The sequence below is a fragment of the Cryptomeria japonica genome, chromosome 5, assembly GCF_030272615.1.
Source record: "Cryptomeria japonica chromosome 5, Sugi_1.0, whole genome shotgun sequence".
Lineage (NCBI taxonomy): Eukaryota > Viridiplantae > Streptophyta > Pinopsida > Cupressales > Cupressaceae > Cryptomeria > Cryptomeria japonica.
The window spans coordinates 111423495-111445695 of NC_081409.1; the positions used below are offsets into that span (position 1 = coordinate 111423495).

General features: G+C 36.2%; 1 protein-coding gene across 1 annotated transcript; it reads left to right on the plus strand.

The window, feature by feature from the left end:
• Positions 1-4993: 4993 nt before the first annotated feature.
• On the plus strand, positions 4994-17781 carry LOC131067136 (uncharacterized membrane protein At1g16860). The gene is made up of 5 exons (XM_058002070.2): positions 4994-5135; positions 5485-5928; positions 7227-7382; positions 14860-15071; positions 17177-17781. Exons 2-5 carry the CDS (start codon positions 5578-5580, stop codon positions 17367-17369), a joined length of 912 nt encoding a protein of 303 aa, XP_057858053.1. The 5' UTR covers positions 4994-5135; positions 5485-5577; the 3' UTR covers positions 17370-17781.
• The last annotated feature ends 4420 nt before the right edge of the window (positions 17782-22201 follow it).

A 22201-nucleotide genomic window follows, 5' to 3' on the forward strand; every position in this document is an offset into this window, starting at 1 on the left:
ATGTCTACCGAGTAAAGTTTAGTATTCATTGAGTTGTAATCGAGCTATAACAGAATGCATTAAATGTTTACATGTGATATTTAATGAAAGATGCTGATGAGCTAGAGTGGATCAATGATTGGCAAGCCATAGAAAAAGTTTGTTAACGAATCTAAGGCAATGGAAAGTCGGCAAGAAGATCTACAACTCAGATTGAACCGCATTACCCTAACACAAGTTCCAAGATGATTGTGCAAGTTCCGAGGTGGGGTAAAACATTTTTCAGATCGTAAGATACAATGAACCTGGACAAGATTGAAGATCTGATGGCTATGATTGATCATGAGAAATGTGATCAAGGAGATTAAGCGGTTAGATGATTGTTTATAAATAAGGAATTGTTGGTAAACAATGCATGCGGGCAAGTGTATGCATAGGGATGCTACATAGTAATCACCAAGCATAGAAGCTTGAAGACCTGTTAGAATAACAGAGTATTGATGCCCAACAGATAGACAATATTAGTTCTATGTCTAGATTGTATTGAACAAATAAGAAATCTGCTTTAGCATTTTAGATGTGAAGTTGCCGAAAGATTGTATTACTATTAGTTTGTGAAAGTGATTGGAAATCTCTTAACCGAGTGGACTTAACAGTCTTATATGTAAATCCTCTAACAAGGTGACATTCTAAATGAGTGTTTGAAATCCTTTGACAAGGTCACTTCTAACAAAGTGAAGATCCTAACAGATCTGAGGGAAATCCCTTGACCGGGTCACATCTAGCAATGTGTTTTGTAATCTTTAACATGATTGGTTTTTAACTGAGCATACTCTAGAAGAGTATATTTCTTAGTGGGTCCAAAATCCCACAGTGGTTTTACCCTATTTGGGTTTCCACGTTAAATATGGTATTATAAGGTTTATATTGTTCATATGCTTTTGAGTTTGCATGTTTGACAGTTTTATTATATGATTGATATATGTTACCGAGGTTGAATCTGATGTTTTCATTAATGATTAAGTTTGTATGATTCACCCCCCCCCTCTCATCTTGTTGGCTATTGGATCTGTACTTATATTAAGGTTTTAAGGACACATTTGGGCTTGTTCTGATTAATTAGAAAAACAGGTTTTAAGGACACATTTGGGCTTGTTGATTCTTAGCTAGTGTAAAATTAAACTCTGACCTTCTTACCAAAGACTTTTTAACTATTTTTTATAAAATTCTATTATCATGATAAATGAAAAAAAAAAAACTTACATAATAAAAATCAATAAATAAAATGATCATAATAAAATTGTATTTCAGAATAACTTGACAATTCAGTAAAAATAATTATTGCACTTCTACATTTAAAATGTATTAAAAAATAAGGGAAATAATTTTGGTTATGACACCGTTGTCTTCCTTATAACAATTTAGAAAAGGAGGCATTATTAATGTACTAATAATGCTCTATAGCTTGAAGAAAGATATGCCAACTGTCAAAAGAGCTACGATTGGAGAGAAACCCTTGATGGAAAATGTTAAAGAATCGGCAGTCGCAATTAATAATGCAAAAGCCATAGAAAGCATGGTGGGTAAAATTATTGCCACTGAAAAAAAGGTTAAAGAGATGTAAGAAAACAAGGAGGCGAAAGGGATGGAAATTGCTATGAACAATCTGGGTAGCATAATTGATAAGATGGAACTCACTGTTAAGAAGATTGTAGAACAAAACTTCCAGATCCTCAAAGCTTCAGTGGATAACATGAACATCTTGATTAATAAATTTGAGAACAACACTAAGAAGGATGTTGACAAGGAACAACCGGACAAAAAAGGCCATGAGAAGAGGACCAAAGCCAATACTAGGATCAAGGGTGACATCAAAGGTCATGAGCTGGAGGAGTTAAAGACTTCGATGGACAACATGAAGCAGATGGTTGTCCATGCTGAGGATATCATGAAAAGTATATAACTGTCTTTGTCTCTGTCTCGACAATTGTCTCGTTTTCTGTCTTTTTGCTGTCGCTATGCTTTCTAAATGTTGTCTTTTCTTGGTTTTTTTTATGTAATGTTATGTATTGTGGGTTGTGATTCCTTTTTGTTCGGTTGGGATCTGTTTTAGTTTTTGAAGTGATCAGGCACAGTGTTTTCTAGCTCTTTCTATATATCTTGCTTTGTAAAAGGTTTGGGTTCCTTTCAAAAACTTGCTTTTACTTAATCAAAACAATGCTCTATAGCTTCCTTAAGCAACCTACAAAGCTTCCAACTTAGGAAATTTTAATTCTTAACACTAATTACTTTTGTGAATATGAATTATTGTATTGATGTTAAAATCTAAAATCATTGTAAGTATACTATGGACTAAATGGAAATATCATAGTTGTTAGGGAAAAACATACTCTTACAAAAAGGTCTGATAGGAAACAACACAACATTAAGGAAATTTTTCATTCAATAAGATCCTAATGAATGCCATAAAACACTAAAATCTCTAAAGATGGTGGAAAGTGGTCTTGAATGACCCTATTCCCTTCCCTAAAATAATATACAAAAGGAGACATTAGAGATGTGTTAACAATGCTCTAAAGCTTCCTCAAGCAACCTACCAAGCTTCCATGTTAAGTAATTTTGATTCTTAAGACCAACTATAACATTTTGTAAATCTAAAATATTATTTAGATGTTAAAAATCTCAAAAAATTTAAACCCCAAAATATTGTAAGTATTACTATGAACTATGAAAATATCATAACTATTAGGGAAAAACACATCGAGACAATGGGTTGGGTAGGCAACCACAAAATATTAAGGGGATTTTTTATTCAAGAAGATTTCAATGAAGGTCACAGATCACTAAAATCTCTAAAAATGGTGGAGTCGTCTTGAGTGACACACTCATTGGCAAGTGTTCCAATCACCCAACTACCTTCCATAAAATAATGTACAAAGGGTGATACTAGTGATGTGTGGCAATGCTCCAAAGCTTCCTTGAGCAACATACAAAGCTTCCAAGCTAGATAATTTTGATTCTTGAGACTAATTATAACATTTTGTGAATCACCTTCAACAATAACTCATTACATATTTTTCCTAAATGCAAAATTGAAACCTAACACTATAACTACACTACTATTTTGTTTCATGGTTTGTTTTATGACCAAAGAGAAGATAACTTATATGTAATAAACAACCTTAGAACCTCTAATGATGATTCCTCTACTAGCCAAACCAAGATTACCTTTGAACTTATCATCAAAGTTCAATTTGAGCAACCCTAAAAGAAGTAGTTGCTAAATGGTGTTATTTGTAGCAAAATTATTTACCCCATTTTCAAAGTCTCTATAAGTATAATTTGATGTATTTATATGAAATCTTTTATGAATGTTCAATTAATGTTATTTCTATGATGTGTATATATATATGAAATCTTTCATGGATGTTTAGTTAATGTTATTTCTATGATGTGTGTGTGTGTGTTCAATAAATGTTATTTATATGATGTATTTGGATTAATAAAATGTATTTCTATTGCTAACAAAAGATTCTTTTCACTATAGATCAAAAAATGGAAATAAAAATAATATTTTAAAGATTAATTAATTAATTAATTATTATTTTTTATATTTTTGTGTGAGAGAAACGTGGGATTCATTAAAATAATAATATTGGTGGTTGAATTCTTTTTATTTTTGCTATTGAACAATGAAAAGTTACAAAAGAGACCTTTCGAAGAAGGAAGAAACCCAAACAATCATATAAAATCATAACAACCAAGACCTTATACTGGACTATCATAAAACCAATATGCTAACTTGGTTATATGACTAGGGCAATTGCATACAAAATGAACTTTTAAACCACACATACATAAAATACTAGATTTACATTTAAAAGTAAACTAAATTCAAATTTTAATAAGCACAAAAGAATGACAATTGAAAAATGCTAGCATTGACTAAAAAAAAAGGCAACAACAATAATAACTTATCTTATTCCAGCTTAAAGTCAATATTTACTTCATTGATTACAAAAAAGATTAATATTTTATATATTTTGAATAATATAAATATCTTAAATGCATCTAGTTAAAGAATGATTAGGTTCACCCTGTAGTGCAGTGGTAAGCTGCAAGCTGTGTTGATACGTCAACATAGGTTCGAATCTCATGCAGGGCAATTTGGCGAAAGGAAGGTTATCGGTGAGCAACCCCCCCTCCCCCTCCCCCCCCCCCCCACATGCCACGATGGTGCAGTGTGCAAAGGAATACAAATGTTGGGCTCGTGGATCGAGTAGTCAAAATGTTTGGCAGGGTGTTAATGCCCCTCCTAATGCAGACGGGCGTGGTGCACGAAGCAGGAAAATAGAAGATGTTCTTGCGACAAATAGGCATGAGAATCGTGGAGAGATAAGGCGAGGTCGTCAAGTGGAGTGATAAGGTGAGGAGGCAATGCATGAAGAGATAAGGAGTGGGAGGTATAAGGAGCAATTATGATAGGAGGTCGCAAGTGGAGTGATAAGGAGAATGAATGGAGAGATAAGGTGTCTATGGAGTGATAAGGATGGACAAAGTGATAAGGCGAGATGATTTCAGAGAACTAATATGGAGGTGTTAATACCTCATCATACAAGATAATGTATTTAGGGATGGGGTCCCCCATTGTGACCCAATGGTTCAAAGTTCCAATAAAAAGCATTTATCGACCCAAAAAAAAACCGAAATGATCAATAAAATATATTATTTAATTATACAAAACTTACTTGTACCATAAAATTTTAAAATGATTAAAAAAAAGATAAAAAATTAGCTATTTACCATATTAAAATTAACCATGTCTAATCAATGCACTTTTACAAATTAATTATTAAATAAAATTAAATTTTAACAACCTAATAATTAGTTTGATATAAGATGAAAGCTAAATTAAAAAGGCGCCGGCTTTTTAAAAGAATAAATTATGGACTACGGATTAAAATCCTTTTTTAATAAATTCTGCATTTTCAAAAACCAACGGCACAACAGTAGCTTCGCCTTTTTGTCTGCAAAAACCCCACTTCCAAATATAATTTTGAAGTGATTTCCACAATTTGCGCCAAAATCGCCTTTCTTTTCGAACAAGTTGAAGCACATTCCCCAACAGGTGTTCAATTAGGAATATCGTCAAAAAGGTAATAGATTTCAAACGAAGTTATGATGTCCATTACGAAAAGATTTCTGTTAATCTTCTGATCGCTATAAAAAGTTCAGAAAGAAAAAAAATCACACTTTGATGTCGATAGTATTGCCATTGACTGTTGAATATAACCTCTCTGTACTCGTATATACTCATCAGATATTCAAATACATATTGTGTTATTGTAAGTGGGTATATACACAGTAGGGTATATCCTCCTCTTATTTTTTGCTATTTTGTTTCTGTTACATGATGTAGTACGTGGTACACCTTATTCCTAATTTCTACCTATTTTATTAGTTTGGTAGTATGCATAGATAACTCTGGAGTATATTATTCAACAGAACGCCATGGAAAAAACCAGATGCAGGTAATATGAGTAGTTTGTGAGTCGAGATAAATGGTAGTGGGGGTTATTTTGGGTTGAAAAGTATCAAATGGAGAACATTTCGTCAAAGAGAGAAGTTGAACTCAAAGAGGACAAGCAGTCTGTTACCCATTTAAAATACGAGGATTATTCTGGGAGTTATAACAGGACTGGTTTTAGGGTTGTGATTGGGGTGGTGGTTCCATTGTTTGTGATAGGGTTTGTGGCGGGCGCTTTTATTCTGGTGGCAGTTCACAATGGTACATTGCTGTTTGTTCTGATGGGTTTGTTTGTAGCTGTTGTGGGGATTTTGGTATGGAATGCTTGGAGAGGAAGTAGTGCAGGTATTGCTTTTTTGTTGGGTTATTCTGATTCAGAGCTGGAGAGAGCCACGGATGGGCAGTATGTGAAGGTCACTGGGGTAAGTATAAGCAGTTTTAATTCATACAATGTACTCATTGCAATTTGATTTCGGAATGCTAGTGAAGATATGTATTTTGTTTAAAGAAAATCAAAATGGACTTTTGATTCTAAGAATCTAAACAGAACACTGCTAGAAATTATGCTTTTTTTGGGGGGGAGAAACGAGCTTTTATGTATATAGACACTTCCCATTTTAAATTTCAGCTTGCGAAGCCTAGGCTTCAAATGCTTATCCATCGTACACGAAATTTCCACTATACAAATTCACCCGCGGCAATTTTTTCTGTGGAGAATCCAGGGAGTTTGCCATTTCGCATATACGCTTCCTCAAATTTTTGATCAGGCAAACCTCTGGCTCCACATTTCCAGTGGCCATCGAGAGTTACGAGGTTAATAATTGCTGCTCTGTATTTGGAGGTCAATATTCTTTTTTACTTTCAAATGTGATCAGCACAGGGTTTTCATAGTTGAGACATGTTATATGCTCATATGGACATATGTTGGATGCTTAGTTGGGTAAACAATCACAGACAATTCTTGGTGTGGTGTACCCAAATGGATAAAGCCAGGTGCAAGTCCTGGGCAAATTTTTCAATCAAAAAGTAGTTGCAAAGACCTCTCTAGATAATGGAAATAATAGTGGTAGCCTCCTTACAGGACATTCCAATTCCGAGCTCTGCTATAGATGAATTCTCCAGCAGTGAGTACACAATGGTTGCCACAGGCCAGGCAGTTGCAGAGGACTCGCCTCAGACTTGCAAACTGTAAATTCCCAGTAATACCATCTCAGCACAGTTGGCATTAGGGTTTTACCTGAGAGGTTGGTGAACAATATTAGAGATTTCACTTGGAATAGGACATTCTGAAATGTATCCTTTTGGCCCTCGTGGGATCCTCTTTGTTGAACACCTTCAAAACATATCTAATCAGGATGCGTACCTCATGGCAGGTGGCATTGATTTACCTGCTTTATAAATATGAATTCTCACTCTTCTATTTTTAACTTCGTTTCTCATAGAATTAGAGTATATATCTATTTCTTTTTCTTGTTAGCATATCATGGATGTGAATAGTTATATTCTTTCTATATTCTTACTTTTGTAAGTTTAGCCGGTTTAGCTGTTTATCTTCAAGGAAGAAAGCTTGGCTTTGTAAGACAAGTTGTGCAATGACTATTTTTTTTCTCGTATATCAATTACTATAGCTTAGTTTCTTTTGAGTTGCGACCATGATTTAAGAGCTGCTTGTCATAGAATTCCAGAATGCCAGTTGACTGTTCTCTTTGGCCTGGTTCAGGTTGTCAGCTGTGGAAGTGCCCCTCTTGAGTCATCATATGAAAAGATTTCTAGATGCATCTACACATCAACAGGCCTGTATGAGTACCGGGGATGGAAAGTGAATTCTGTAAACCCTAAGCATCGGCAGTTTTCTTGGGAACTGACATATTTAGAGGTCAGTATGTTATTTGCGATACAAATCCTATAAGGATGCTCTGCATGTACGAAATATGGTTTTTTCTTTTCTTTGTATGCAAGTCTAAGCTTAGTATGAAAAACACTTAAATTGTTCATAACTTCATACGTACACATGAAAATCAGAATCGTACATTGAGCAGAAGCAAAACTCACATTCCCGAGTCCCAGAAACACATACTATTTTGTGTGTAACTCTCCTGATCTGAGGTGCATATTAGGAGTTATCTTCTTTCTGGCTTAGTTGGATTTTTATGCCTCTTTTATGTTATTTTTGTGTTATTCTATAATGCAATTGAGAACTGAAATTAATTTTCATAATTTACAAGTCATGTAAACCTAATTAACTTATAATTACTTACCTGCAAATTATATTCTGTTTGAAACATTTGGACCTTTTGCAACTTTAATTTGTCTGATTCACTGAAACTGCTTGGCAGTCAGCAGGTGATACCTCTTTCCACTAGTTTGATAGCCATGTGGCCAAACAACCATGCGAAAACGGCTTGATAATGTACTGCACTTCTTGAATTCGTCAAGTTTTGTGCAGCCTTTCTTCACCTTGCTTGAACAAATGAATTTCATTAATATGCTCCATGGTTTCTTAATAACTTGTCTTGGGTCTGCCACCGTCCTTTCTTGTTTCCATATCTTTAAGGGGAGTTGATTCATATTTAATCCACTGTAGTCAATTGCAAAGTTGTTAACCCATTAGTAGTTGTTAACTTCCTATTCTTGTTGGCATCTGACCATTGTATATTGCCAACTAGATTATAAAGGTCAAACTCAGGAATTTTCTCGATTTGGATAATAAGTTTTGCCAAAAATTTAAAATATGATGAAAAAATGCATTTGTGACTCTTTCTGTACAGTTTCACTTGTGGCATGAACACAGGTTGGCCACTATATTAAAATGTCACCATATATAGATTCCAAAGTATTTGTGAGAATGGTGATTTGCTAAAAAATCCTGTGGTTGTTTGGTGGGTTTTGAAGCAGTTTCTGAGTGCAGTTTGGTTATCTATATGTATGTGGTTCACATCAATTGACAATATGACAGACATGCAACTGACAAACCACTACAAAGGCAAACTTTTTTCCAATATGACAGAGTTACAGCCAACAATCTAACACGAAGGAGAACTAGTGGTGTCGTTCTTATGGTTTATTGAATAATGTAATGCCCCCTACAGGAACCTTACTCAATTTGCCATAAATTTCCCTAATTAGGGTTTGGATGATGCTTGGAGATGTGTATTGTCGAATAAGTACCTTAATCTTGAGCCTGCAACCAGGTTAGTATCCCAAAATAAACAAGCATAAAATTTAATAATGTACATATAGAGTTACATTTTTCAAGATATTCAATAGATGCCTTTGAAGTTCCATCCAAACAATTCATTGCCTTAATGGAGCACCCGTGGGAGATCATACAAGGCACCTTTGAGCCTATCCAACAAGTTCAGGGGCATGGAAGTACAACCGCCATACTGCCTCCTGCTTAACTCTTTGGAGTTCAGGGGCAGGGAAGCATATCCTTCATTCTACCTCCTGTTTAACCCAGATGGATCTTCGGCTACTTGCCCTCCTTGTATGTATCGTATCTTCCCTCCACAATGGAATGTCAGATTGGATAAAGCTTTAAGGAATTATTACAGCCACTCTATTATGCATAGGCAGAATTATAACAAGAACAATAATGTATATACAACAGCAGCAATATAATATTCTTCAATAATGACTCAGCCAATACGTGATGCATTATATCTCATACCACACTATTTAGAGAGATATCTAGCCTGCTGGTTAATATATTTATATCTGAATTTGAAGGCTCTTCTGAATGCTTATGCTTCTATTTCTTCGATGCCCCCTACTTGATGTGGTCTTCTACATTTTATATCTGTATGTCTCTATGGAGAGAAAGAACCTTTGAGAGATGTTGACCCTTAAGAATGGTCACAAGCTTTCTTAATGGTGATGCCTCTGCATAACCAAACCTAATTGCTGCCTTGTTAACTTAATGAAGTTGTTGTTTAATCACTATTAAGATCGCAGCTTTATAAAGAATAAGATGGCTGCTTAATGACATACCTTTGCTGCTCCTTGGTTACTAATCAGATCAATCAGATCGTTACTCTTATATGTAATAGCAGTGTGTAATATGATCGTAATTGCTGCATACAAATACTGTTTGTTTTAGTTTGTTACTGTTTTGACGTATTCACACATCGCCCCATTGTAAATGGGGACCCCTGCTTTTTGCTTTCTAGGGTTTGTTTTCTAGGTGTTTAGGGTTTGTCTGTTAGCCTTTGCATTTTGAGTGTCGCCGGGGGATCAATAGGATGGTAGGCTTTGCTTGAGCTAGGGGAGTCAGCAGGTGCTCCAGGTTAGGGTTTCTTTGGGAGTCTTCCTTAGGGCCTGGTTTTTGCTCTTGTTGCTAATTGTGTCTTGCTTTGTGAGTGAGTATCATTCTTGAAGGTTTGAGCTAGGTCAAGTTGGTGAGTGATGAAGTCTGGGATGTCATCCTGAATGCCCTGATCCTGAAATTTGGCCGAGTCTGGAATGCCCTGATCTTGAAATTTGGCTAAGTCTGGAATGCCCTGATCCTGAAATTTGACCAAGTCTGGAAAATTGAAGAATCCTCCAAAAACTAGATTTTGCAATAAACTCCTAGAGGTTCGAAACCACTCTCAAACATCCTGAAAGTATATATGGAATATAACTTATAGTATAAGAAATCTTATACTTAAATGTTATATTCCATCTTATACTTAAATGTTATATTCCATAAAATGATCCTGACGGAGAGTCCAAAATGTCAAATTTCGCTCCTGACCCTTCCAAAGGGTCCAGAGCGAAATTCTCCATAAGACATTCTACTTTGACTAAAACCTAGAACTAATGCATTCCTAGGCTTGAATGAAGGCAAAAGCACTTGTTTGAATGAAGAAATGCGAAAAAATGAAGTCAGGATCATGGCCTAAGGTGAATTTCACTCCTGACCCTTCCAAAGGGTCCAGAGCGAAATTCATATTTCCTCTTTTTTTTTCCTTAGCTTGACCAAGTTTGTAGACTTTTGAGAAGGTTTGATGCAACTTTGCCTTGGAGAGGAGATTTTAGACCTTGGGATGATGGATTCTAGCCTGGGAGAGGAATTTTGCTCCTGACCCTTTCGAAGGGTCCAGAGCGAAAATCCTTATAACCCTCATTTTCCTTCCTTGTTTTGGATGGGCGTTGGTTTATTAGGCATTGTGTGTGAGTCTTGATGTGTTCTTGCCTTGAGAAGTGTTTTGAAAAGTGAGGATCTTGTCCAAAAATAGGAATTTCGCTCCCGACCCTTCCAAAGGGTCCAGAGCGAAATTCTTCATAAGCCTCATTTGCTCCCTTGTTTTGGATACCAACCTTGTTCCATGGGCGAATTTGGGAAGGAAATAACATGTCTTTGCCTTTTGAGGTGATGGAACGTAGAAATGTGAAGGATTTTGGCCAAGATTAGGAATTTCGCTCCTGACCCTTCCAAAGGGTCCAGAGCGAAAATCCTTATGCACCTCAATTTATCACTTGTCAAGACCAATTTCATAGTTCCTTAGGCATGTTTGGGGGATTTTTGACATGTTCTGACCTTAGGAGGTGAGTAAAGGTGGATGAGATGAAGATTTTAGCCAAGAATAGGAATTTCGCTCCTGACCCTTCCAAAGGGTCCAGAGCGAAATTCACTATAATCCTCATTTGCTACCTTGAATGGGCTTAAAACCTGGTTCCTCAAGTGGAAAACAATCTATATTTGCCTCTAGGAGAAGATTGAAGTTTGAAAAATGAGCAATTAAAGCCTAAATCAAGATTTTCGCTCCTGACCCTTCCAAAGGGTCCAGAGCGAAAATCAACCTAAGACTCATTTCTTGCCTTATTTGACCAAATTTTGATTTGCAAGGCATTTTGAAGGGAAGAGTAGACATGTTTGGACGTTGGAAATGTTTGAAAGCTTTGACAAAATGAAGGATTTTAGCCAAGAAGGTGAATTTCGCTCCTGACCCTTCCAAAGGGTCCAGAGCGAAATTCCTTGCAAGCCTATTTTTTTGACCTTGCTTAGACTACAAACCTTGTCTCCTGGGTGAAGAATGATGTTTTGTTACCTTCCAGAGAAGATCGGAGTTGAAAAGATGAAGGATCAAGTCAAGAATGAGATTTTCGCTCCTGACCCTTCCAAAGGATCCAGAGCGAAAATCCTCCTAGACCTCATTTCTTTCCTTATTTGGCCAAGTTTTGATGTCCAAGGCATGTTGAAAGAGAGAATGGGCATATTGAAACCCTTAAGGACGTTTGAAGGAGTTAAGGAATGAGTGTTTTGGCCAAGGAGGGAAATTTCGCTCCTGACCCTTCCAAAGGGTCCAGAGCGAAATTCCTTACAAGCATATATTTTTAACCTTGCTTGAGCTTAAAACCTTGTTCCTAAGGCGAAAAGAGATGAAATTTCACCTTGCAAAGAAGATTGGGATTGAAAAAATGATGATTTTGGGCTAGAAAAGGAAAATCGCTCCTGACCCTTCCAAAGGGTCCAAAGTGAAATTCATCAAAATCCCTATTTTCTCCTTGTGTCAAGTCAAGACTTTGAGTCCTAAGGCGTAGTTGAGGTTGAAATGATGTTTCTTTGCCCTGTAGGATGAATTGAAGTGAAGGAGATGAGGAATTAAGACCTAAAGCTTGAATTTCGCTCCTGACCCTTCCAAAGGGTCCAAAGTGAAATTCTTAAAACCTCCATTTTTGCCCCAAATTTACATCAAGCTTGGTGTTGGTTGAGAATGAGGATGTCCTTGGGCATGTATCTAAGCAAGTATGATCACAAGGTGAGAAGAATTTGAGCTAGGAATGCAAAATTCGCTCCTGACCCTTCCAAAGGGTTCAGGGCGAAATTTTTATGGAGCTTGTCCTTGGAAAGAATCTTAAGCAAACTTTATTTTGATATCTTCTTGTTGATGATTTAAGGTAGGAAATGCTATGTTGAAATGAATTTATTATGTGTCCTTAATCATCTCTTGATTTGTTTTGCAAATGAAAGAAGAGCAGACATCATCAAGGACGACCTCCTCCAGTCCGGCATCAACAAGGATGACCTTCTCCAGCCCAGCATCATCAAGGACGGCCTTCTCCTGTCCAGCATCATCAGGGACTTCCTCTTCCAGTCCAGCATTCGAAGGAAAGGTACACCATCCATCCTGCACATCAAAGACAAAGGAAGTTAAAGCAAGGGTTCGTTGAAGAAGCAGACAGTTTTAGAAGAGTTAATTAAAGCTAGCTTCTCAGCAACATCAAATTGAATATCTACCAAGTTACAAGTGTCAGACAAGGTGGCATCCCAGTACTCACTCCTTCAATCGGATTGGTCCACCTCAGCGTGTCCAGATTCAATGTACTTGACTCATGGGAGATGGCACAAACTTCGATGTACCTACCCCGGTTCTCCATTGGTCGAATATTCCAAAGAAGATGTGTCCAAATAATGCAATTATTCCATTGGCTAGAATTGAGTTTGTTGTAACAAACCCTAATTAGGGTTTTCATTGTAAAATCTCGGCCATCGATCTCAAATTGATCGGAGCCATTGAATTGTGTTGAGGGCGCTATATAAGCCCTGACTCTTCATTTGTAAAGGCTAATAGTTAGTCATTAATAGCTAGAAGGTTAATAGTTAGTTCATAGAGGTTAGAATAGTTAATGATTAATAGCAAATAGAATAGTAGTTAGAGTAGAATAGAAAGAGAAGGCAAAGATTGTTGCCAAGATGTTGTTGTAAAAGACTTGTAAAACTTCATTGAAGAAATGGTGAAATCTATGGGTCGATTCAACAATTTGCATGGTCTTTATACTTCTCAGATTTGATTTCATGTTATTAGATGAGTGGAAGAAATGTGTTTAATTGATGGTGAAATTTGTATATCCATACTACTAGCAATTTGTTGATTGCAAACTTGCCTTGTGTAGTCAACTGGAATCATTCAGCTTAAGCTTAACTTCAATTGTCGCTTCTTCATTGATATGCATCAGCCTGATGGTGTCTATACCTGTAGCGATGATCTAAACATCATAAAGCTTTCCTCCGAAGATCGCACTAACCTTGTGGAGATGGTCCTGGGATGTCAAGACAAGACTTAGTTAGAATTTCATCAAAGGTCATTCATTGCTCCTACATTCTTAGTATCAGAATTAGATTCTTCCCTCGCCCTCATCCTTTTTCCTTTTTCTTCAAAATCTAGGCTAGTGAAATCTTGTGATTCCAGCAAATCAGACGTTCAGGTCATCGAGTGTAAGTCCCCTTGTGATTCCAGCAAAATCACATCATACCACAAAGAGCTTATCCACGAGTAGAGATCCTACATAACAGGAACCTTGAAGCTTCTCCGATTGATCCTTCTGCGATATCTTCAGCATTCCGGAGCTTTATTCAAGAGAGGATAAGGTACCTTTAGGTATTTTATTTTGTGTTTGGTCGTGTACAAAATACACATCAACAGTTACTTAATAGGGATCACTATTTAACACATGAATCACTACCATTATATTTAGTCGCTGACTTCAATGCTTGCTTTCCATATCGACCACCTTTGTATAGTTGGTTATTATATCTTAAACATAGGATTTAGCTGTCAGAATAAAGTGAATACTGGCTCTATGACACATCATGTAAACACATCCTATTAAACTTATCTTTGTCCTTAGAATGGTCGATCAAATGAAACTTATTGACTTGGCCATAATATAAATTCTGAATCGGTCAGCATGATAGTTATATTGGGTCCTTGACAAGTTAATTAGTAAATTCCTTATGTCATCACTGTTTTATTTCTAATGCTTCATCACTTAATAAGTTATTAGGGAAGTCGGTTATAAGGATCTGCGACTCTTCATCTGCATTAGTACAAAAAAATCATTCTTCCAAAAATTGAAATTATGTGTCTCTTAAACTTGCTTGCCTGAGTTTGATTTAGGACATCAGAAAATTGTGAAGTCTTACGGTGTAAGAAAATTTTCTGATTCGTTTAAGTAGGATAGTGTGTTATAGTTGGGGTTATGACAAATAAACAGATGCATTGACAGGATTGAGGAAAAAATGAATGCTCTAAGAGCTGCGATTCTATTTCAAGTGGAAGAAGTTATGTTAACATTTGTTTTTGTATTACTGTTAACTCTACCAGTGCTCTATTATCAAAAATTATTTATGTCTTTTACCTAGTGCACCCACCTTTATTTGTGCACTCAGATTTTTCTTGCAATTTGTAATCAAAATCAATAACAATACGTCTGTAACTGCAAAATATTTAATATGGAAATTTGCAAGATTCTATAGTTCCTTGTGTCTCTTCACATATAAACTTTAAGCTTTCTGGTGTGTGTCTAGGGTCCCATTGAAGTAAAAAATGTATTTATTTTGACTTTTTTGATTACATTGATTGTGGCAGAGATATGTCACAGATTTCTACATATCAGACTTGCAGTCGGGCACAAGAGTATTGGTCAAAGCTGGCAATGGTGCAAAAGTTACCCCATATATTGATGAGACTACCATCATCAATATTGTCCAGAAGAAAACAGAGTTGTCCTTTGATCTTATAAATTGGCTGAGGGAAAGAAATCTTTCAAGTGATGATCGCCTCATGCGTCTCAAAGAAGGGTGAGAAACCATTTTTATAACTTAATTTTCACATTTTTTGCACTCTAGTTTATTCGTGTTTGGATGATTCTATTTATTTGTTTCTATCCTTGAATGAATCGTTAAGAAAAGTTTATCTGGGAAGAAATTTTGAAATACAGAATCTTACTAAATGCCTTCAGTGTTACTTTTCATCGGTAGAATATGCAGACAAGGATCTTAAAGCAATTGTGAGAATGGCATGCCAATAAATGAAAGGAGTTACAGATAGTTCATTTAGTATTAGGATTGTTTAATGTAAGTTAAACTTGAAAGTGGCGTTTCCAAAGGTATAGTCTAGGGCTCGAGAAAAATACTTGAAATAAGTAGAAGAAATTGTTTTTGATATTATATATTTGGAATCAGCTATGTTTTAGCATCTTGATATCTGACGTTTTGGGTCTATCTTCTAGACTTCTCTTAAGAATTGTGGGATCTTCTAACGGAATGTTGTGGACATTTATATCACAAGGATTTTCTTGTTATAATATCAGATGACAAGGTGATAATTTTCCATCAATAATTTATTTTATTCCTTGTTATGGCCAAGAATTTTTTTAGGGTTTTGGATGATGGGTATCCATGTGTCGCACAAATTCTAACCATCATATTAGTTGATATTATTCATACGCCTTTCAATTTTTTTTGTCACTCTTAAATAATGTTTTATTGTGATTCGCCTTGGTCAATACCTTTGCCTCACCAAGGCAAATTTCATGTATAGTTGTGAGGGAATGTTCTGCTAGTGCCGATTCTTCAACCCAGTGGCATCTTAGACACCCAAAATGTTATTTAATCCTGGTGCACATAGACCTTCCAGTTTCACCAATGTATGGCCTACCATATGAGCATTCCAACATGTATGCTCCACCGTTTTGTGTAGGGCCTAACTTCTTTTTAGTTGATCAAAGCTTTTCTTGAAGACATAAATAGTTTTGAAGGTTGTTTCAATCCCTTTTCTTTTGAGGATCTTGGATATTTTGTTTACAATGCTTTTGATCTTGTTTTTTTTGTTCAATTTCATTTTGGTATTGAGGTTCCTTTTTATCATTTTGAAAGGCTTTTTCTATTTATTTGTTTGTGCACCCATTTGTCCTGAGAGTACTTGCAAGCTAGTACTTATCATGTTAAAGATGTTTGTCAGCTGACTTTCTTAAGTTTCTGGTTATTGGTAGCAAGTGCTTTTAGTACTTGGGTTTTTATGTTGTTGATGGGTATCTGTATGCAAGTATAGGTCAACGTGTGTTTTCACTCTGTAAAGTTATCGTGATGCTTTGGTGATCACATTGCTATACCTTATTTTTGTGACTTTGTTCATATATGTCACCTTCAAAGCTAAAGCAAGTTGAGTGCAGACACACACCTGCCAGTTGAGTGGTGACTTTGTCCATGAATTGAATGACCAATGATTTCAATAGCTTTAACAATTGTTATCTTAGTGACAAGCGAATCACATATTTACTTAATCCCACCAGATCTGGATTTTTCAGATATATTGAAGGTCTGATCTGATCTGGATATTTTATCATTATTAAAAAATTAGAATTTCGTCTCTCAACTAACCCACATCCTAGCTGATTAGCTCTCCATTACCTAACAGTTAAATGTCTGCATAGGTTTACTGTTTGTTACAATAATTTTTGTGCATATACATATACACCTTTTCTTTGAACAAGACTTTCCTAATCTGTTCCAGTCTTCCAAATTTTTGGGTTTTTTAACCCCCTCCCGTATAAATCCAGATTTCGAAATTTGGTAACCACAGAGACCACATTGAAATTGATAACCATTTCTTGTTCTTCACCTTTTGATCTTTATCATTATGAATTCAATTAATGTAGACGAGTCTTTGATTTATGATGTGTTGTTTCCCACCAATGGTTTGTGCTCTTTTGCGAGAAAGGAAGCTAGATGATATGTGGAAGAAACATTACTCAAATGCTATGGTCACAAATGAATTCAGTGGGTTTCTCCTGCTGTTAGGAAATAATCATTATTTCAGTTGAACATTATGTAAAAGTAATTATTTCTTGAGGTATATGGCTGGCCTATAATAACTGTGGCATGTGATATTGTTTCTTTAACAGATATGTCAAGGAAGGAAGTACAATCAGCGTAATGGGTGTAGTTAGGCATATTGATAATGTTGTTACAATTGTTCCCCCATCAGAGCCAATATCTACAGGATGCCAGTGGTTGAAGTTTTTCCTACCTGCAAGCATTGAAGGAATTGTTTTGAGATATGAAGAAGCTTTAATTCAGAATGTCGAACCTGTATAGCATGTAGCAAACTTGCATGCTTTTGCCTGTACAGTCCAAAGTTTGACTACAGTGAAAAACCTCCCCTGTTTTTATTTCTCTCTGCCATGAGGGTATGCATTTGGTCTTTTAAAATAATTGGGAAAGAGCATCTTGTAGTTCTTAGCTTCTGCTATAGAAGTATTGAACATTGGGTAACTTCCAAAATCGGTTGGTAATTTGGTTACCTCAGGAAAAGCTAATCTAAAAAGGCCAAGGTTGAGCGTTCTTTCAAAGTTGTAATCTTACTGGATGTATCATTTACCACTGAAGCTTTTATTTGTAAGAAAAAGGTATCTTGTTTTCTGTAGCAAAGAAAATATAGAACTTTTTGTCCAATGGATATACTGATATATCCACCTTAATATCTTAGTACAATTAAATTTTTTCTTAACTATGCTTTTGAATTGGTAAATACTAAATTCTCTTTTGCAGGGCATAGTTTGGCTTAGATGCCATGACTTGCACCTGGGCTTGCCCATTGGTGTACTCCTACCCAGAGTTGGATGTTGTAGTTTTGCTTCATAAAAAAATTAACGAGTGTGTATTTAAATATGTAGCATGTCTCCTTGGTATTTGAACATGAATTGAAGCTGTGAAAGCCCCCAATTATTTACCACGTGAGCTCATTCCATTTCACAAATTTGTTAATGTGTTACTGTCATGTAATGACTATTTTTCAAGTTTGATTTCACAACCCTGTGATGAAAACTGTATGTGTTAAAACACATTCCAAAAACTGTACATGAAAGTCCAAAGATTACAACAAACACGATGTCCCAGACCTTAGAGCATAGAATATAAAACCAAGACTACTCTATTAGAAACATATCGTTAAAAACAAAAGTAAATCTTAAAGAGATGTAGATCATCAAAATGGAGAAACACAAAGTTTTCATAACCGAAGTAGCCATGATCATGTTAAAGTAAGAGAGCCCCCAATTGAGGGTTCCTCATTTTGATACCTTGGTTCTTTATACTTCAATCAGATTATAAGAAAATATAATCTAACAGACTCTTTATAACCTTAAACAGGGAAATGTTAATTCCATATGTTGACGATTCTACAAATGAGTTATTTCTAAATAATCCATTGTGAAAATAATGCTTAAGATAATAGCATGATATTTGGCGTACAAGGTATGTACTAAAAGATTGGGATGTGAAACTCAAGGAATTGATCTTTCTTCTTGCTTTTAATCCACGTTTCTGTTATTGATATAAGATGTGACTGGATGATCGTCATTCAATTGTCTTGCTTTAAAAGCTCATCGTAGCCAACAAATACATTCTTCTTAGTTTTTCTTTGTTATAAGCTTTTTCCATCTTTTGGAATATGTTCCAATCACGATACTTGAAATACGTCATTGTAGTTTCTTCATAGAGTGTGCTTCTTTAGGTAAAGGCATTCTTAAGTTTAGTAGAAATTTTAAGGAACAGATTAGTGCCCATGCCAAACTTTTGCTTATGAATATCCTTGGCATAATGGCTCTCTTTACCAATAATATCAACATTTCCTATAGTTTCTAATGTCTATGCATTGACTGTGGATGTTTTCAGTTATGGTCCCATTATTTTTAAAAACATCTCTCTTGATGTACTTGCTTCTAAAACATTTATTGGCTACTTGATTTTTGGTAAGTTTTATAAGTTGGTTCTTGTTGTAATGATATGTTTGAAATTTGCTCAAATCAAAGAATAACAAATCAAGAACAATACTTGGCTTTGGTATTCCCTTGTAATAATAATATCGTGTGCTATAAATTGTGGCAATGTGAACGATAATAGCAATAAATTGATCAAACACACCAAACAAACACTTAGATTAGGCAAAGGAAATCATACAAACATAAAATTTCAACGAGAAAATTCTATGTTAGACTCATTGATGTAATTGTTTTGCCCAAATGATTGATGTGTGCTTACATCAGTATTTTGGCAACATAATGGCACATTCATGAAATTGTGAGTTATAAAAAATGATTATGTTGGAGGTTTTATAGATTTGGGAGAAAATGAAATGGAATGGTAGAATGGAGTTTGAGGATCAAGGGCTAGGATGGCTTGAGTTGTCTCAAGCAAGGAGATTGTGCCAAGTAGCATTGAGATGGAATGTGAGGATATACTGTACATAGTGTTGATGTGTTTTTTATGCACATGCGAACACAGAATAAAATACCGAAGTATCTTATCCTCTCTTGAACAAAGTTCTTGACTGTTGAAGATCTCGCCGAAAGATCAGTCAGAGTAACTCCAAGGTTTTGTTATGTAGGATCTCTACGTGTGGATAAGCTCTCTGTGGTATGATGTGATCTTGCTGGAATCACAAGGGGACTTACACTTGACGACCTAAACGTCTGATTTGCTTTGAATATTACTGGAAACACAGGATTTCACTAGCCTAGACCTTTTTTGAAAAAAAGGAAAAAAGGATGAGGGCGAGGGAAGGATCTAATTTTGACACTAAGAATGTAGGAGCAATGAATGATCTTTGGTGAAATTCTAACTAAGTCTTGTTTTGACATCCCAGGACCATCTCCACAAGATTTGTACGATCTTCAGAGGAAATCTTTATGATGTTCAGATCGTCGCTACAGACATAGACACCATCAAGCTGATGCATATCAGTGAAGAATCGACAATTGAAGTTAAGCTTAAGCTGAATGATTCCAGTTGACTACACAAAGCAAATTGTTGAATCGACCCATAGATTTCACCATTTCTTCAATGAAGTTTTACAAGCCTTTTACAACAACATCTTGGCAACAATCTTTGCCTTCTCTTTCTATTCTACTCTAATTGCTATTCTATCAACTAACTATTCACTATTTCTAACTATTCACCTTCTAACTACTGACTAACTATTAACTATTAGCTTTTACAAATGAGGAGCAAGGGCTTATATAGCGCCTACAATACAATTCAATGGCTCAGATCAATTTGAAATCAATGGCCGAGATCTTACAATGAAAACCCTAATTAGGGTTTGTTACAACAAACTCAATTCTGGCCAATGAAATAATTGCATTATTTGGACACGTCTTCTTTGGAATATTCGACCAATGGATAACCGGGGTAGGTACATCGAATTTTGTGCCATCTTTGATGAGTCAAGTACATTGAATCTTGACACGCTGAGGTGGACCAATCCGATTGGAGGAGTGATGACTGGGATGCCACCTTGTTTGACACTTGCAACTTGGTAGATATTCAATTTGATGATGCTGAGAAGCTAACTTTAATTAACTCTTCTGAAACTGTCTGCCTCTTCAACGAACCCTTGCTTTAACCTCCTTTGTCTTCAATGTGCAGGATGGATGGTGTACCTTTCCTTGGAACATTGGACTGGAAGATGTCGTTCTTGATGATGCTAGATTGGAGAAGGTCATCCTTGATGATGCTGGACTGGAGAAGGTCGTCCTTGTTGATGCTGGACTGAAGGAGGTCGTCCTTGCCCTAGCCTGGTCTTCTTTCATCTGCAAGACAAACCATAAGATGATTAAGGACACATAATATATTTATTCTAACATAGCATTTTATACCTTAAATCATCAACAAGAAGACATCAAAATGAAGCTTGCTCAAGATTCTCCCCAGGGACAGGCCCTATTAGAATTTCGCCCTGGACCCTTTGGAAGGGTTAGGAGCGAAATTTGCTATTTTGCCCAATTTAGACCTCTCTTCAACATTACCTCACAACCAGCGCTTTGCCTGGCCCAAACAAGGTGAAGAATAGGCTTCCCTAAGGATTTCGCCCTGGACCCTTTGGAAGGGTAAGGAGCGATTTTCTTGATTAGGCCTCAATTAACCCATTTTTTCACTCCAAAATCCTCCGGAAGGTGAGCATATGCTTGTTTTAGTCCAACAAAGTCTAGGGATCCATCCTTTTAACTTCTCACATGGGCAAATTAGGTGATAATAAGAATTTCGCTCTGGACCCTTTGGAAGGGTCAGGAGCGAAATTCCTTCTTTAGGGTTTATTTTGCATTTCCTTTACCTCAATTCACCCTACAAGGCAAGAATATCTCACTCCAGCCTCAATCATGCCATAGGAATCAAAATCTTGTCTTGACACAATGGGGAAAGAGTGATTTTGATGAATTTCGCTCTGGACCCTTTGGAAGGGTCAGGAGCGAAATTCACTTTTTGCTTGCCTATTCACACCCAATTTGACTTTCTTCACTTCATTTCATCTGGATTCCCTCACATTGAATCCACTTCCCAACTTGGCAACATTGGTTTGATATCCACAAGGCCTAAAAAGCCAAATTCGCTCAAAAAACTAGCCAGGGACAGGACCTATCCAGAATTTCGCTCTGGACCCTTTGGAAGGGTCAGGAGCGAAATTCCAATTTTAGCTCAAAATTTGCATCTTTGGTGATCAAACATCTTTCCAAGGCATTCCAAATAGCTTCTCTTACCCTAGTCTAGGCCCGACTTAGCACAAAATTTGGAGAAAAGGATGGTTTTAGTGTTTTTTGCTCTGGACCCTTTGGAAGGGTCAAGAGCGAATTTCTTGTTTTGAGCTCATTTCCTCATATTTGATAGACTTCAATTCACCTCCAAGACTAAGGACACATTGCCTCACTCCTATCTAGGCCATAAAAATCAAAATTTTAACTTGTCTTGCAAAGAAAGTAGGTGATCCTAGGATTTTTGCTCTAGACCCTTTGGAAGGGTCAGGAGTGAAATCCTTGGTTTGGGCCAATTTCCATCATTTTTCAACACCAATTAACTTCAAAAGGTAAGAACATGTCTCCTCGCACCCATCCAAGCCATGAAAACCTAACGTTTGACTAGACTTGCAACGAAAA